The sequence below is a fragment of the Mastomys coucha genome, unplaced genomic scaffold (genome assembly GCF_008632895.1).
Source record: "Mastomys coucha isolate ucsf_1 unplaced genomic scaffold, UCSF_Mcou_1 pScaffold7, whole genome shotgun sequence".
NCBI classification, from domain to species: Eukaryota; Metazoa; Chordata; class Mammalia; order Rodentia; family Muridae; genus Mastomys; species Mastomys coucha.
The window spans coordinates 1,795,893-1,813,012 of record NW_022196913.1 but is presented as its reverse complement, the minus strand read 5'-3'; the positions used below and the strand labels follow the sequence as shown (position 1 = coordinate 1,813,012).

At 44.5% G+C, this 17,120-nt stretch overlaps 1 protein-coding gene across 11 annotated transcripts in view; it reads right to left on the bottom strand.

Moving 5' to 3' along the window:
• Positions 1–2,472: 2,472 nt before the first annotated feature.
• Positions 2,473–17,120, bottom strand: part of Bend7 (BEN domain containing 7) — an 85,321-nt gene continuing 70,673 nt past the window's right edge. For 2 of the 11 annotated variants that reach the window (XM_031358752.1, XM_031358754.1), the window contains exons 7-10: positions 16,613–16,732; positions 7,960–8,013; positions 7,563–7,596; positions 2,473–4,615 (exon numbers count right to left, since the gene is read on the bottom strand). In XM_031358752.1, the coding sequence (XP_031214612.1) occupies positions 4,297–4,615; positions 7,563–7,596; positions 7,960–8,013; positions 16,613–16,732 (527 nt within the window). In that variant the 3' untranslated portion in view covers positions 2,473–4,296. Of the gene's footprint in view, positions 4,616–5,679; positions 7,597–7,668; positions 8,014–16,612; positions 16,733–17,120 lie in introns of those variants that run through there. The other 9 variants (XM_031358753.1, XR_004115124.1, XM_031358759.1 and 6 more) reach the window with 9 other exon arrangements.

Here is a 17,120-nt window from a genome sequence, read left to right as displayed (position 1 = left end):
ACCTGGGAGTGTGGCTTTGTCTGTGTGTGTGGGACTGGCTGCAGAGCTTCATTCTTAATGACCTCACAGATAAGCTCTCTGACACCGAGACCTAGATTCCAGTAGAACATTAACAACCAAGTACATTGCAAATGATTCCAGAAAACATTAAGTACCTCGGATAAAAATCTCACTAGATGGAGCTTGGTGACTACTTGTGAGTCGACAGTCATAGGAACACCTTGATGATTAATTAACTAAGAGATGAACCGAGAGAAATGAATGGTGCCATAGATTATAATTGCTTCTAGTGTGGGACAAAGCTTACAAGCTTAAGTTTCCTCCTATCTGGTAAAGTTGCTTACAAATACAAACAGGCCTTGAAAGCAGCCATTTCCCATAGGGTTCTGCTTTTTGTCCCATTTGGTAACAAGGGTTTTAAGTGAATTCTGGATGAGGGCATCTTAAAAAATATTTACAAATTTTTTTTGAGAATTTCATAGTGTCTTTTGACTATATTCACCTCCCCTTGCAGATTCAGCCCTACCTTCTCACCAGCTCCCAACTTGCCCATGTCTTTTTTTTTCTCCATTGAGCCCATTTGTGCTTCCTGCATACTCATGGATGTGAGGCCATCTGCTAGCTTAGTAGACACACCAGGGGCCACACCTTTAAAGAAAACAGACTCTCCCTTCCCTAATCAACACCTCCTCACTTATGATGTTTGTGGTTTCCCTTCCCCAGTCCAGGCTAGAGTGCTGACTGGCTTGATTTTGTACAGGTCTTGAACAGACAACCAGAGCTGCTGTGAGGTCAGGCATATAATAACTTGACTCCAGTCCTCCTCAACCTCTGGCTCTTACAATCTCCTCCTCCTCCTCCTCCTCCTCCTCATCATCATCATCATCATCATCACCCTCCTTCTCCCTCTTCCTCCTCTTCCTCTTTCCTCTCCCTCTCCCTCTTCTTTTCTGTTGTGATCCCAGCATAGTTCCAAGGGTGTTGTCAACATTAATAGAAGGAATTACTGTGCTAGTATGTAGATCAGACTCATCTACTATCCTCTGGACACTAGTCTGTATCTTAGCACCCCTACTAGTACCCTCCTTGATCTTACAACTCAGCTAGTCACTGATTTTGGCTGTTTCTCTTGTGCTTGCACATGGTTGGGTTTGCCCCGTGTTCCTCTTCTCTCTCCATAGCCCTCACCACAGCAGACTGACTGACTACTACTTCATTCGAATGGATCAATGGAAGACAGTAAGCAGAACCTTTTATTGAGACCATTCCAGTGGCTGACCCGATGCCCTAATGTCTTGGAAGGGAAGGAGGCTGGTGCAGTTGGGTGCCAGGTGTCTCTCCAGTTTGGCCTTTACCATTTTCTCTCCCTTGTAGCTCACCCTGGTAGGCTGGAAGCCAACACAGGGCTTGGCCTAGTTGTGGTGAGTACATACATGGTGGAGCTGAACTCGGGGAGGGGGGGATCTGGGAAATACACCCACCATATCAATCACTTGATAAGGCTGAGATGTGGAAGGAAGAGGGTAGTGATCCCCTTCTGGTGGAGCCTCCTACTCTGGACACTCTCTTGCTCACATCAGCTTGGAAAAGCTGTCAGAGCCCTTCTTCTAGGACACCAGTCCTTGCCAGCATAAGGAACCAAGTGCATCCCAGTAGTCCTGGGCAGTAAAGCATCACATGGATTCCCCCTCAACAAATATTTTCATGGATACCCATGGAGCCCGCAAAGGAGATGATCTATGGATAGCTTGTGGCAAGCTCTCATCTTCAAAGAAAAAAAGTGTGATGATTTATGTTGACTGTAGATTTTCTTATGCAAACAGACCATCCTGTGCTTCCCCTCCCCCACCCCGGTTCAGCTGATTTCTTAAGCAGCAGCTACCTCTTGCCACCCTGAGCCTACCACCCAAGTTCTAAACAGCTCAAACCCCTCTTTTTGGAACAGATCCTGAAGTAAATCCGCAATGGAGCCAGATTCTAGGCTCCGGAATGTCACATGCTCTGAGAAGGGGACTGAGGATGCCCTGGGGAATAAGAGGGGCCAGCTCAACACCCTGCTGTGTGAAGGAAGAGAAGAGCAGCGCAGGCGCGTTAGCAGCCACTCTTCATGGGAAGGACTGATTTGGCCTTTTGGTGTGTTGTTTCCATAGAAGCGGGGCTTAACCTTTTAAGTGAAGATTATAAGGCTACCTAATTCATTTAAAATTAGGCTTCGAGCATCTCAGTGCTTAATGCCCAAGTGTTTCTGTGGGACTCGCTGTAGTCATTGATCCAACTGTCAGACGGAGCCGGGACAGTAACATCTACCAGCCTTTCTGCTAGAAATCTGCTTGCTTTATTTGTAAACATAATTTCTCACTCAGGCATAAACCCTGAGGGAAAAAAAATCAGAATATTCATAAATAGCTTTTAATTAATGAGTGGCATTGACTTCATAAATGTGGGAAGACTGGGTAGCAAGCAAGACGCATGTGCATTCAATTAAAGTAATTTATTGTATTTTTCCAGAATGGACATAAAGGGCATCTTGGGAGTTGAAATCACAACACAGTGTTACACACCATTTTCACAACTAGCTTTGCATTGAATTCTTTTAAAAGAACATCATAGTTTTAAAAAATCTGAATATTTACATATTAATAAAACATATGTACAGAAGATTGAGCTATATCATCCATAGATATGGACTTTTTTTTTTTTTTTGCTAAGAAAGCCTATAAAAAGGGTTTCTAAACAAAGCTGAACAGTAGTCACAGTAAGTTAACACAAATACAATGTAAACTTACAAAATATGGTTTTACTGTTACAGTTTTGATCTGCCTTCCCAACCTGTGAACCCATTGCACTAATCTGTGAGTCAAACCATCCCACCCCTCCTCAGGTCCTGACAACTCCAAGCTGTCACCCAGGCTGGGAAGAAAGGATTTTCTGAAGGTTTAGATGCATACCCAACAGGCCTCCAGTTCTGGGTCTACATTCTCCCTGCACTGAAAAAACTCAGCTTCTCTAGTCCCTTTGAGCAATATTTCATTTTGGGAGGCAGAAGACAATTTTTTAAAAGATCTGCTGCAGAGTGAATGAGAGCCCTGGTCTGTCTGCAGTTCATCAGACCCCTGGATAAAGACACAGGAATTAGGGCCAGCAGGAAACAGAAACCGGCAGCTGACCAGCAGGATAGGAGTGATTTCCAAGCGGTCCCCATAGCTTCCAAAAGGTGCACCTGTGAGATGTTGCTGTCTCCTCTGAAGAGAATGACTGCAGGAGCAACACCTAGGATCGTACTTTGTCACATTCCAGGGATCTCGCCTATTACCTTCACTAGCTGGTCTCAGTGGAATACTGCTCTGGTCCTATCTTTAGCATTCTGTGTGATGTGGCTCAGTGCACTGGAAAGGGTCCTAAGGATATCCAGGTTCTATAGCCGGCTGGCCACGAAGGGTACCCCGGTCCTAGACAACCACTTACCCACTTCTCAGCTCTCTCAGTGGCAAAGCTCGGGGTGGGACTCCATCCTTGAAGCACACTAGCTGTTGTCTTTAACCCATTGCTGCAACAATAGTAGGGAGAAGGCTAAGCTGCTGTCCTGGCAGGTTTTTATCCCTGGGGTTTGGTGGATGAGAGTCACATTTTATTTTACAGCTATTTTGGCCTTTTTGTCAAGTGTTCAAGATTAAAGGCAATTTGCTTTACACCATAAATAAGGTATAAATGCAAGGCTTTCTAAGGTGGTGTTTTCAACGCATGATTTCATTAGCAAAACAAATGTGGAAGTAAATATGTCTGTAAAACAAATATCTCCACAGCAAAGATTTCTTTAAAATAAACCCAGATTTCTTCCTCCTATTTAGTCTTACATAAAGTAGAAGGCAAGTGTGTGAGGGACCAGACAGACTACAGAGCGAACACGAAAACCGTCAGCGCCAAAGCTGCTCACTTGAAACCCTATTTAAATGCTTGGCACTTCCCAAGCAGATGGCTGGTTACTTTGAATTATTATTATTTTTTTGTCATCACGTCATCATAAGTTATGTGAAAGATGTTATCTCCTAAGAATTCATACATCATTTGTACTTCTCCAGTTCTGAGTGTCTGTTCCAGGTTGCTATGACGTCACTGGCCAGGTAGAAGCCTTCCTGTCTCTCAGAACAGCTGTTCTCTTCTCGAAGCTGAAGAGGGGCTAGTCAGCACTGCTTTGCAACCTCTGTCAGTCCTGGAAGAGAAGGTTTCCTCTCTGCATGCAGCTAAGCAATTCACAATAAAATAAATATGTTTAGAAAGACTGTGTCCACACAGCCTTCACACCGAGTCTGTGGACGGACAGACACAGGAAGGGGATGGCTTCAGTATAATGGCTGACACACGCTGGATGCTTACAGGGTAATAATTGTAAGCATGGTTCTTTAAAAAAATACCATGCCAAACTGGAATTGTAATACCACGTGTTACAAAGAAATTATTCAGACAGGACAAGCCACCACAGAACACCCACACTGCAGGATCTGCAACTGCTACATGGATCTTGGAGGAAACGAAGAATGTTCTAGAGTGCAAGTCTAGGCCACGGAACCTGGTTCTGGGTCCTCTGGGGTCTCTCTCCTGGTGACAAATGTATGATCTAAACAGAGACAAGACAGTGATGGAGGCTGCTCCTCTGCAGCAGAGATGCATACTTTATCACATGGCCAGGGTCTGGTGGGGAGTGGGTATGTCAACCGGAGGTTTTGAGGGCAGGTCACATGCCTGTGTGGGCTAGTCACAGCCATCAAGCCACTAAGCATCAACTTCAATTGTGCTAAGTGAGTAATTTCAAGAATTAGGAATTTATGATGGATTTTTTTAAACAAGAAAGCCCACGAATCTATATTACCATTAGTGGTGTATTGTTCAACAATAGAAAATAGCTAAATATGACTCACCCCTGAAAACGCTATTAAATAGCAGGTAATGCATGTGCAGACTTGGATAGAGTGGGAAAAAATGTGTCTTGGGTGAAAACCAAGCAATTCAGGAGACAAATTTCATTTATTTGATCTCTATTAGATAAGTAAACCAACTGTTCTCTATGTGGTTTGTGTGTAGGGGGACATCAGTTACAGTCGTCTCTGAGTAGTAACAGTAAGTAAACTGTCTTGTGCTTTCTGAAACATAAAGATACAGCGAATGGGAACTGAGAATGTAAACTGGTCAGTCTAGACGAGTATCACCTTATCTTCAAATTGGAAAGGACTTACTTTGATTGACTTTATATATTTTTTTAAAATGTCAATCGTCCCCGGATTTCTGGGCACAGTCTCTGATCCAGCACTCCCTCCACATCTATGCCACAGTGTGTAAGCAGCTGTGCCTGTCTCTCACCCTAGTCTGAGGGCAGGGATCTGGGTGGGGTCCCGCGCTGACTACTACTCAAAAGGCTCACTTAATGGGTTAATACCTTTTCAGCAGCATGGTCCATGCCTACTGTCCCAGCACTTGGGGAGGGGGCGGGGCAAGAGGACCGAGAACTCAAAGCCAGAGGCCAACCTGGACTACACAAGACCCTTTTTGAGACTCAACTGTAGCTGGTAACAAATGCCATCTGACCACCTGAGCATAATTCTACCCTGATGGCTGCAGGCTCACAGCAATACAAGGCTCTCCCCTCCCCCCCCCATATAAAATGTAAAAGAACAAAAAATATACCTAAAATAATAAAAGCACTGTTCACTCTTTATAAAGGATCAGGGTCAGCTTTGGTCAGCTCAGATAAATGAGGAGCTGGAGATGTGGATCTCACACCTAGTTGGTTCCACAGTTCTGTTCAATGAGGCTGAGTGCACTGCAACTCTGTGTAAGACATGGAGTTCAACCTTCAGATCTGTCTGTGCATGTGGAGGGGTGATCTGCAGCAAGGCTGAATTCTAAGAAGCATACCAAATTTAGGATTTTACTTTGGAAGGCAACCAAGAAGCATGCTATCAAGATTATCTAATTTGATACTTAAGATCTGAGACCCTATCTGTGACCTCTTCCCTACTTTTCCTACTTTGGATAGACAGTGTCAAACACACATATGAAGGCTGAGTCGCCGAAATGGAATCCTAATGGTACCACCCATCCAAGTCTCCCAGGATCTTTAAGAAACACTCAGGCTTCTTAGGTATAAGACAGTTCTATGCTATAAGGGCTGGGAGTCAAGGGGACGGCGCCCAACCAGGCTATCACCAGCTACAACACCTTGGAAAAGTCATTTAATGTTTCTGGGCCTCAGTTTCTCCCACCCCCTTGAAATAAAAGGACTGGATAAAAAGGAGGTATTGGTCCAGATGTCTCCCAAGGTCCCTTCATTTTCCAATTCCTTGGAAGCCTGCCATTCCCATGAAGCAGCTCTAGCATCCCCAGGCTTGTTTTTCCCCTCTGAAACCTCTCTGCATCCATCTTTACACAGTTAAATGCAAAGGTATAGTTGTAAGATGCACAGTCTTCAACTAATAATGCAGAAGCCCATTGCATCATCTGAAACAGAGGACAGCTGCTACAGATGCCTAGCGGACAAGTATGGCATTCCTCTCCAAAGCCCCTGAACTACAATTTCATTATTATGATTAGTTATTTCCCGTATCTGCTGGGAATGGGTAAAAAGTGATAAAAGTATTATCAGTATGAGTTGTCCTGATATTCAGAGAATGGTAAGGAGCTCTAGAGATCACACATTCACCCTCCTAACTTACGAGTATGGAAACAGAAAATCAAGGAGCGACCCCTTTTATATAACTACTATAGAACAGAAGAACTATCTGTAGGCAGGCTTTTGCGCACCATGTGACCCATTTTGTTTATCTGTTCATTGACTTGCTGCTTGGCTACTCAAGGCAGAGACAGCAAGGTGTGATTTATGACTTACATGGCAGGGGCTTCTGGAAGCTCTAAATTCACCTATGAGCTTTGCTTTAGTAAACTCCAAGATACGTGTTAATGTTTCTGGGCCTCAAGACCCAGAAACATTGGGGTTTGTGGTCACAAGCCTATGTGACCAGTAGGGACTCTACCAAGAGTTCCTACAAATATACTCCACTCCACTCACATTTTCTGAGTTTAATTCAAGTCTTACAGCCCCAGATCTAGAGGAAGCAAACAAAGAAACTCTACAACCAACACTGAATTGAGCTTTTACAGTTTAAGGTCTTTTTGGACTGTCTGGATTTTATGGATGGGATATTCAGACAATCTTTGAAGGACAGACAAATGGGAGTCTTGAGATCAAGTGGGGGATAAGTGAGGGCGGAAACTGTCTGACACAAGACTCACTGGTCAGGCACCTATTATACTCTCGGTGTGAACTCACACACAGGCAGGAGGCCAGGATCTGGTCAGGCACCTATTAAACTCTCAGTGTGAACTCACACACAGGCAGGAGGCCAGGATCAGAGGCATTATACAGAGTCCTGCCCACAGCTGGACACAGTTGTGGAGTGAATACTTCAGTACTGTTGCATTTTCTGATCTGCTTCAAATACCAGGAGTGTGTCACTCACACTGGCTGGGCTGGCTTATTCAATCACACTTAAAAACACAGAAATTACTACCTGATGACTGCTGATGTCTGCCTTTCAAAGGTCTCTGGTGGAACAAGACAAAACAGGCCTGAAGTTGGTCACACAAAGTTGACAATTCTGGCTTAAAGCTAAATGTCACTTTATGTCAAAAACACCTTTTAATGTCTAAAGGCTGGGCGAGGCAGCTTCTTGTGGTAGTAACTCCTTAGGATTTGCATTTCTGAGATTTTTATGAATATAAAATAGGGTGTGAGAAAAATGTTTTTCATATTTAGTGTGAAAACAGATCTGAACCTAGCCCACTAAGAATGTGAGGCCTGGGCCTATTACAGAAGCAGTGTGCTCAAGCACCTGCATCCTAATGCTCAAAGCATTTTCAATGCAAATGTCCCCTTGCAGCGGGTGATGAAATGTAAATGTGTTTTACCTGTTGGGGGTAGAGAGATGCAGTCCAGTCTTTCATCACCGTCAGCTACCTCTGCTGGTTACAAACATAAAACACAAATCTCATTAGTTGTAGGAGTACATTCATTCTGCAGAATACAGGAACACAATTAAAACAACTCCAGAGCGCTCGGTAGCTTCATCCTTCTTTTCCTTCTCCCAGCTCACTTCACTTGGTTCACATTTCACAGGTTTGAGCATCATTATTTAAGAACGATTTTGTTTGGATGGTCATGGCAGGGAGTCAACCTTCCTGGATTAAAAACCTGGGAACTCTTCTGACCTTATTTTGTCAATCAGGGGTGATTTCCGTCATTTTCTCTTAGTTTCACAAGCCCAAGCCTGCAGCCGGCACTAGGTTGGACTGTTTAACCACGCACTGAAAGCAGATCAATTACAGCCTTCTGGCTGTAGAACTGTACATCCCTGAGGGCCACTCCTAGTGGGAATTCTCAGAAAGAACTTTTCTTTGGAGATGCCTGATTCTGGAGCTGTCAGTCCTGGATCCATTTAGTCATCAAGGAAGGCACAGAGTGAGAATGTGTATTTCTTCAAAAGATCCTCCTTTTTGTGATTTAAAATACAAGCTTTGCTCTTCTGATATGGGTTTCAGTCTCCTTAGGGGTTTTGCAAAGGGTGACCCTTTTTTGGACACACACACACACACACACACACACACACACACACACACACACACTCCTTCTACTAAATGCAAAGAGAAGGGCTCATACACCTGGTAACTAGTCTCCCCTGACAAGCTAGGGATGGAGGAGATATCTGCATACTGCTGCTGGGTTAATTCTGATGGCATCCTCTATATCCTGCCCATATCCCAAAGTTCCTGCTGACTGTACTCATGGACCTTGAGGCTAGCCCAGTTCCTGCTGACTGTACTGATGGACTTTGAGGCTAGCCCAGTTCCTGCTGACTGTACTCATGGACCTTGAGGCTCGCCCAGTTCCTGCTGACTGTGCTCATGGACCTTCAGGCTAGCCCATTGCTTCATGGGGATGGTGGGAAAGTCAAAGCAACACCATCCTCTCATTTTCACTGTTGGTGATGTAAACATGACCAGAGACGACACAGCCAGACATGTTCTAAGCTTTCTATCTCTAGTTTAGTTTCTAATATCTTGTCCTTAGCGGGTAGATCTGGCATCAGCCTCTGCTGGCCCATGTGATTCACCGCAGCAAGAAAACAGAGAAAAGATAGGACAGTCAAGGCCGGTTTTCGTTGCAATAGAGTAGAGACCACCAAAAATGATATAATATTTACTAGAATGGCCAAAAGAGAAATGGCAGGATTGAGTTGTGTAAGGTGATTTATAGAAAAGATGTAAGACATACTAAAATTCTCTAGATAAAAGGCATTAGGCATTCTAGTTGGACTGTGTATGTGTGCACATGTACATGCATGCCTTTGCATACTCCTATGTGTAGGCACACACAGAGGACCCAGGTTGTGGTTAGCTGTCTTCCTCTATCATTCTCCACATAATTATTTGGGGAGAAGTTCTCTCACTGAACCTATAGCTCACAATTTTAGCTAGACTGGTCAGTCAGAGAACTGTAGGATCAGCTTGCCTCTACCAGCATCCCAGTGCTGGGGTTACCATGCAGACACCATCATATCTGCCCAGGGCCAGGTTAGAAGAGAGCATTAGATCTCCTGGAGTGGCAGTTATAGCCTGTTGTGAGCCATATGTGGGTACTGGGAATTGAACCCAGGTCCTCTGGAGGAGCAGCAAGTGCTCTTAATTGCCAAGCCATCTCTCTGGCTCCTACCCATACTTCTTAAATGCAGACCTGCTTTTGTCAGAACAAAACATATATGACCTAAATATATGTAAACAGTTATATATATATAAATTAGTACATATTGGCTGCATGTGCAGAGCCAAGTGTCATGGATAAGAAACATCAGTGTGTTACTTAATTAAAACACCTGCCTGTAACAACAAGCTCACAGCTGCTCTTCTCTGGCAATGATCAAGTTGTAAAATTTGGAAAAGACTGAGCAAGTCCAATAAAAATTTAGTAGCAGTGACAGCTTTACTCCTGGATCTAACGCAAACAATAAATTATGATTTCAGCTCTGAGGAAGTAATGTAATAAAAATGATAAAAATCCACACCAGGATTGGAATTCTAGTTATAGAAAAAAATTATTACATGTGATGAGAGCCCCAAATGAAGTTGTTTGGATTTGCATAATGACCTTTCCAATCTTGTGGGGCAGCACTTTTCCCTACAGTCCATGCACACTTCCCTGAGTGGTGAGGTGATTAGCTTGGTCCAGTCAGAGTCTGCACCCCATTCTAGGAACTGAGCCAAGTATGATAAATAAGGCTGTGGAAGTTGTGGAATATTTTTTAACACACTGTCTGTATTACCATTTTGATGGAAAATAATCAAGATGAAAAACCCAAGAGCCAGCCACATTATAGATCCTGGCTCTCCCAGGAAGGACAAGTGGCTCTCGCCACCTGTTTGCTGGAGTTGCAGCCTGTGCTACTGAGGAGGAAGTGTACCAGTGTCTCACACACAGACACAAACTGTCTGCTAAGGCCAGGGTGCCTCCCTTTTGATCTGGTTTGGTCCGTATGTCAGGGGTGGTTCTATCCAAAGAGGCAGCAGCTTCCACCCCAATGGTCAAGATAGCCTACTTGACATATCATAAATATCCAGGTAGAGTATTTGTGTAGACGCTGATCAAAAGTTCAGATGTCTCAAGTCTCATCCTGGTGCCTGATATCTCAAGTCAGTCTCCTGAGCAAATGAGTGAAGGGTGTCACTGGAAAGGAGGCCCAGGACCATGCTACACTTTGGGTCTCTTTCTGGAGAAACGGCCGTGTGTGTGTGTGTGTGTGTGTGTGTGTGTGTGTGTATGTGTGTGTGTATGTGTGTGTGTATGTGTGTATGTATGTGTTTGTATGTGTGTGTGTATGTGTGTGTATGTGTATGTGTGTGTATGTGTGTGTATGTGTGTGTATATGTGTATGTGTGTGTATGTGTGTATATGTGTATGTGTGTGTATGTGTGTATATGTGTGTGTATGCGTGTGTGTATGTGTATGTGTGTATGTGTGTGTATGTGTGTGTATGTGTGTATGTGTGTGTATGTGTGTGTATGTGTGTGTGTATGTGTGTGTATGTGAGTGTATATGTGTGTGTGTGTGTGTGTGTAGGAAGGTTTGAAATGAAAATCAGGAGCAGAAGGCTGTGATGCATAAGAAACTGTCACTGGCCAGTTTGGGGTAAGGCTGGGGGATGCAGAGGGACATCCCTTGTGTGTGCAGATGTCTGTGCTGGAGTGAAGAGGAAAAGGTGAGAGAGACCTTGGTCTCAGCACGGGACAAGAGGATTCAGGTCTGCAGCCCCTACCCTGAGCTGGCCTCCTATGTTCGAATCCTTGGTTCCTTGCTGGTAGTACTGTTTTGGAAGGTTGTAGAACCTTTAGGAGGCCTAGCTGGTAGAACTAGGTAACTGGGAGCTGGCTTACAGGTCCCAGTCTGGGCCTGGCTGGTTTCATGGTTCCAACGTGAGTGTCTGCTTTCTGTTTTATGGAGATGTCAGGAGATGAAGAGTCCTAATTACATGCCCTGTCCATCAGTCACCTTCCTCATCGTGACCAACTACATCTCTTCAAACCATGAACCAAACAAAACCTCCCTTGAGTTGCCTTTGACACATACTCTGTCACTGTGATGAGAAGAAATCCACACAGGTAACACAGTGTAGGCACCAGAAGAAGAGATTTAAACTCAACTTATTTTCATCTAGTGGTTCAGCAAGACTGTGTCTTTTTCCCCATAGAGGAATGTCCTTCTCTAATGTCTCCTGACTTGCTGCAACTCCCACCTTTAAAGATTTGCTTAAACCTTAGAATTTTCAGGTCCTAAAAGAGTTTCCTGCAGTGGGGCAGGGCCTGGAACATGACCCCCTGCCCCCGGTCTGTTCCAGGCAGTGGCAGGGCCTGGAACATGACCCCGCGCCCCCTGTCTGTTCCAGGCAGTGGCTATAGCATTACAACTATATACAACTAACATCATAGTCTGAGTCCAGACAGTTCCTCTCCTCAAACTCTCAAGGAACTGATGCACATTTCCCATCCGTTCCCACCAGTCTCTAGAGCAGACTCGCGCACGGGTATTTGCTGGCCTGCTGCAGGCAGCACAGAATCAGTGCAGCTCTGAAGCCCCTGTGAGAGGAGCAGAAGCAGGAAGGAGGCTGGCTCGTGCGTGGGCCACTGCTCCTTCGTCTTCCTGATACTACATTTATGTCTTTTTATCAGGACCCATTTTAGATTTCTCTCAAGTCTGAGTATCTGGTGTCTCTGTATTTCGGGCCAACAATTTCCCCTTTCAAATGAACAGGTAGGCACATGGACGGAAGTTCTTATGTATCCAACAGTTGAGCCATTCAAGGCAGAAGCTAGGAATCACAAACCAACGTTATGCTTACTGGCAGAGCTGCTGCTCAGGCCTAAGTCTTGGGACCTGCTTTGCCTGTAAAACTGAATTAACACATCACTGCATAGGTCTTTCAAACGTTGTGTTTCCTCTTTTTCTCTCTGTTTTATTCCTATCCTAACCCATTCCAGGAGTGGGAGGGGGTATAAAGTCGTGCAGGGGAGGGATGCTTTGTGATGTTACGTGGGGCAGAAGCAGAAGCAGAGCCCTGAAGTACTCAAGTGAAGAGCCAGGTTAGTAGGAGGTCAATCTTGGATATTTCCCAGTTGTCCATACAGATGAAGTGAGGCCATAGGGTGCCTAGGCTCTGACTCTCTGGAGGATGATGTGAGAGGGAAGAGCCTGGGAAGGACTTACAACAGCTGGAGTGGAGAAGGGGAGAAAGTGCTGGTGGAGTAGAATTAGGGGGATTCTAAGATGGTGGCCACAGAGTGACACTAGGGGTCCTCAAGGCAGAGTTCAGGGACACTGCCACCCATGGGTCCACAGGGGGTGGAATAAACCTTTGAGCCTTAACGGAGAACACAGCAGTGTTCTTTAGAAGTTCACATTTTGGTTAGAAAACCAGGGTGTTGGTGTGGTACTGCGTTCTTTCTGGAATTACTGATGCTTTATCGACTCACTCAAGCATGTCTAGAGAGTCAGCCCTGCCTCACACTGTGTCATCTGCTCTCAGGAAACAGGAAAGGGATTCTACAGGTGACAGAAGCAAATGTGCTGGGGCTTCTATGGAAGGCTTTAGGACGTGGGGGTTCTGCAGTGCTTGGGAAAGGTGGAGAGAGCAGCCAGTTTTAGTACCAGAGTAATGGCCAGTTTGGCTGCAGAGCCTAAGGCTGGAGGACAGGGCTGCACAGGGAAAGTTTCAGCTGACAAGCACATGTTAGAGATGGCTATCGTCGAATGGGTCCCTCAAAGATGCTGCAGTCACCAGTGCAGCAGAGCTGGCAGGAGAAGCCTGGTGAGAGGTGGTCAGACCACAACCTCACCCTGCCTTTGAGAGTGGGTTCATGTTGTCACCAAGGAAGGGTGACTTCACACATACACATACATACACACACCCACCCACCCATACACACATGCACATACACATATACACCCCCCAGACACATACATATATATACAAATGCATATATACACACTCACACACACCCATACACACACACACATATACACATCCATCCACATATGTACACAAATACACATATACACAGACATGCGCACATACACATACACACACAGACATATACACACACGCACATGCTCACACGCACGCACACACGCACACATGCACACACACATACACATGCACACACATGCACACACATGCACATGCTCACACGCACGCACACACGCACACGTGCACACACACACATACACACACACACAGAGCTTTTCTCTGTCTCACACCCACTTTCTGTGTCTCTGTGTCTTTCTGCATGGGCTGATGCAGCAAGAAAAGCCCTCAGTCTTGGATTTCCGGCCTCCAGAACTGAGACCCAATAAATGACCCTCCTGTTCATTAAAGTGAATCAGACTGAGATGTTCTGCTACTGCAGCATCAAATGCTCAGAGATGCGTGTAGCAGCAGTACCCTCACACAGCTCCATAACATCTTAAGTGAGGAGCAGTTCAGTTCCCACAGCCTACCTTCCGAACTGTCTGCTCCAGCTTCACAGATCCCCAAAGCCTATTGCCAAGACAATCTAGGTTTTATTTTCATTTGACTAATAAAAATAGTACATAAGTTTAAAAATACTAATAAAAAGAAATAAGTAAGCTCATGTGCCAAGGTAGTCCCTTTCTGCAGGGGCACATGGTAGTAGAGGAATGTGGTGTTAACTTTAATTGTCATGTGACACAGCAAGTTGTGCTTTGGAAGAACCTCAAGGCACTGTTTAGATTAAGTGGCCTGTGGGAGTCTGCCTTCTTTATGTGGAAAGATCCACTTCCTAGAGCTGTCCAGATAGAAACCACAGGACCAAGTCCCTTTTCCTCTTCTGGCCTGCAGTCTCGCTAGCGAACTCCTCTGTGGTGCTGGTGCTGGCTCCTTTGCTGACACCAGAAGCAGCTCCTCTCAGATTCCAATGTGGCTGAGTCTATGCTCTCCAGGAATCCCAGGCCTTCACTGAGCCCAGGGCTGCCGGGCTCTCTAGCTCCACTGACTGGGCGACTACCGGGTTCACAGCCTCTCCATCGCTGGACTACTCTGACCGACAGAAGTCGAAGGCACACTTAATAAATTCTCTTTTAATTAAAAAATACATGTTTATGATATACAGCATGGTATTTTGAAATTGTACACATGCAGACTGGCTAAATGTACGAAATAATCTATGTGTCATATACTTTGTGGAAATAAGTGATGTGACTCAATTATTTTTGAGTATATTATAATAACATTATTAGTCATGTCACATGATCACTCTTACTCTCTGTCTAACTGAAATTTTGTTCCTTTGCCTAGCATGTTCCTAGAGCCCAGGCTCCTGGTGACTGACTACACTCTACACTCTACGCTTTACTTCTGTGAGCCCTTCCTCGGCAGATTCCTGAGTGAGTTCCCTGGCACTTGTATTTCTGCACTGGTTTACCATACTTAGCATAAGGCTCTCCCATGTTGACACAAACCAGAGAATTCCTTCCTTTTAAAAGTTCAAAAGCATTTAGTTATGTACGGCCAGCACATTTCCATTATTATTGATCTAGTAAAATGGATGCTTATGGCGGCTATATGTTTTGGAAGCTGTTAGGAAAAATACTTCAATGAATGCAGGAATGCAGATGTCTCTTTAATGCACTAAGTTTATTTGGGGATATACCAGAAATGAGTTTAGTAGGTCGTGTGTGTGTGTGTGTGTGTGTGTGTGTGTGTGTGTGTGCGCGCGTGCGCGTGCACTGTGTTATTCAGGTGCTGTCTCTAACTGGCTTGGAATTCACCAAGCAGGCTAAGATGGCCGGGTAGCCCACCCTACGAATCCAGTGCTGAGATTACAAGGGCATGCTACTTATTGATTATTTTCTTATTTATAGTCTTACTTGTGTTCTGGGAACTTCTAGTGTTTGCAAGGTAAGCATGTTGCCAGCTGAGCTGTGTCCCAAGGCCTTACTTTTATTGTTTTTGAGGAATCACCATATTGTTTTTGATAACATATATATTAATGTACATGAAATTTATAAATAAAACTTAAGAGATTTGTGATCTATTAGAGAGACCATTCCTGGATGATAGGAGGAAATCAATCCAAGGAGATGGTAAGGTGGTACACTGTCAGATTGGAGAGGCTTGGTAACCAAATCCAAACAGTCACATCTAACCGCTGTTCACATTGTCTGTGAAAATAGCTGCCAAGCTGCCAAAGCTCAAGTTTTAAACACACACACACACACACACACACACACATAAACACACACACATGTACACGCGCGTGCACACACACATGCATACAACATACATGCATGCACACACAAATACACACACACATAAACACACACACGCACATACATGCATGCACACACACATAAAAACACACACATAAATACACACATACATGCATACACACACACATAAACACATACACACATAAACACACACATGCACACACATACATGCATGCACACACACACATAAACACACACACACACACACACACACGCACTTAAATTCCTTCCAACTTGATGTGGTTTTTCTGACAGGATGAATTTTGCTTCTTTTTTCTTCTTTAGTTTCTGAAACATGTGCTATAAATCACTATGTAGACCAGGCTGGCCTCAAACTCACGGAGATCATTTTGCTTCGTCTCCCGTGCTGGCATGGAAGGTGTATATCTTCCCACTGTTTTTTTTCCTTCTTTTTTAATTTTTAAACTTTGAGGAATCAGTCCTTTTAAAAACTCATGTAGATATAAACAATCAAAACTCAATTCTATCCGCGAAGCAGAGATCACAGATGACGTTAGTAATCTTTTCCTCTCGTGCCATTAAAAGCAAATGGCCTACATCATTTTTACTATTCAATCTTAAGACAACTTTAAAATTTCACTGGAGTCAACACTACACAGAACATCTCCTTCCAGAGACAAAAGATACAGATGCCTCAGCAAGAGAGCATTGTGTTTCATAAAAGTTCAAGGGGGCATCATCGCAGTGATGTCTATAGCTTGTTCATACCTGAGCCTCTTTTCAACCTTCTTCTGGCCAGCTTAATCTGGTCCTGTAGAATCTGTACCCAGTCTCTTGGGCCAGGAAGTTTATCCACATGATTCGCAGTACAGTAATTTTCTGTAAAGACTGAAAGAAAACAAGAAATGCTACTAAACACTTTCACATCGAAGGGGTGCAGAACAAAACAGGAAGACAGTCCCGAGGAGAAAGCAAGTCTACGTCTTCTGTCGTTTCTTTCTGGAGCTGGGAATTTAACCTAAATACACATACAGGCCAAGCATGCGCTCTACAACAAGCTAGTTCTTCAGCCCTGAAGTAAAATTCTAAGGATGTCAGATCCAGAGGGGACATCCTTGTGGTGATTCAAATAGGAATGGCCCCCACAGCCTCATATGTTTAAATACTTGGCCCATAGGGAGTGGCACTATTAGGAGATGTGGCCTTGTTGGAGAAAGTGTGTCACTGTGGGGTTGAGCTCTGAGGTCTCCTATGTTCAAGCTATGTCCCCAGTGTG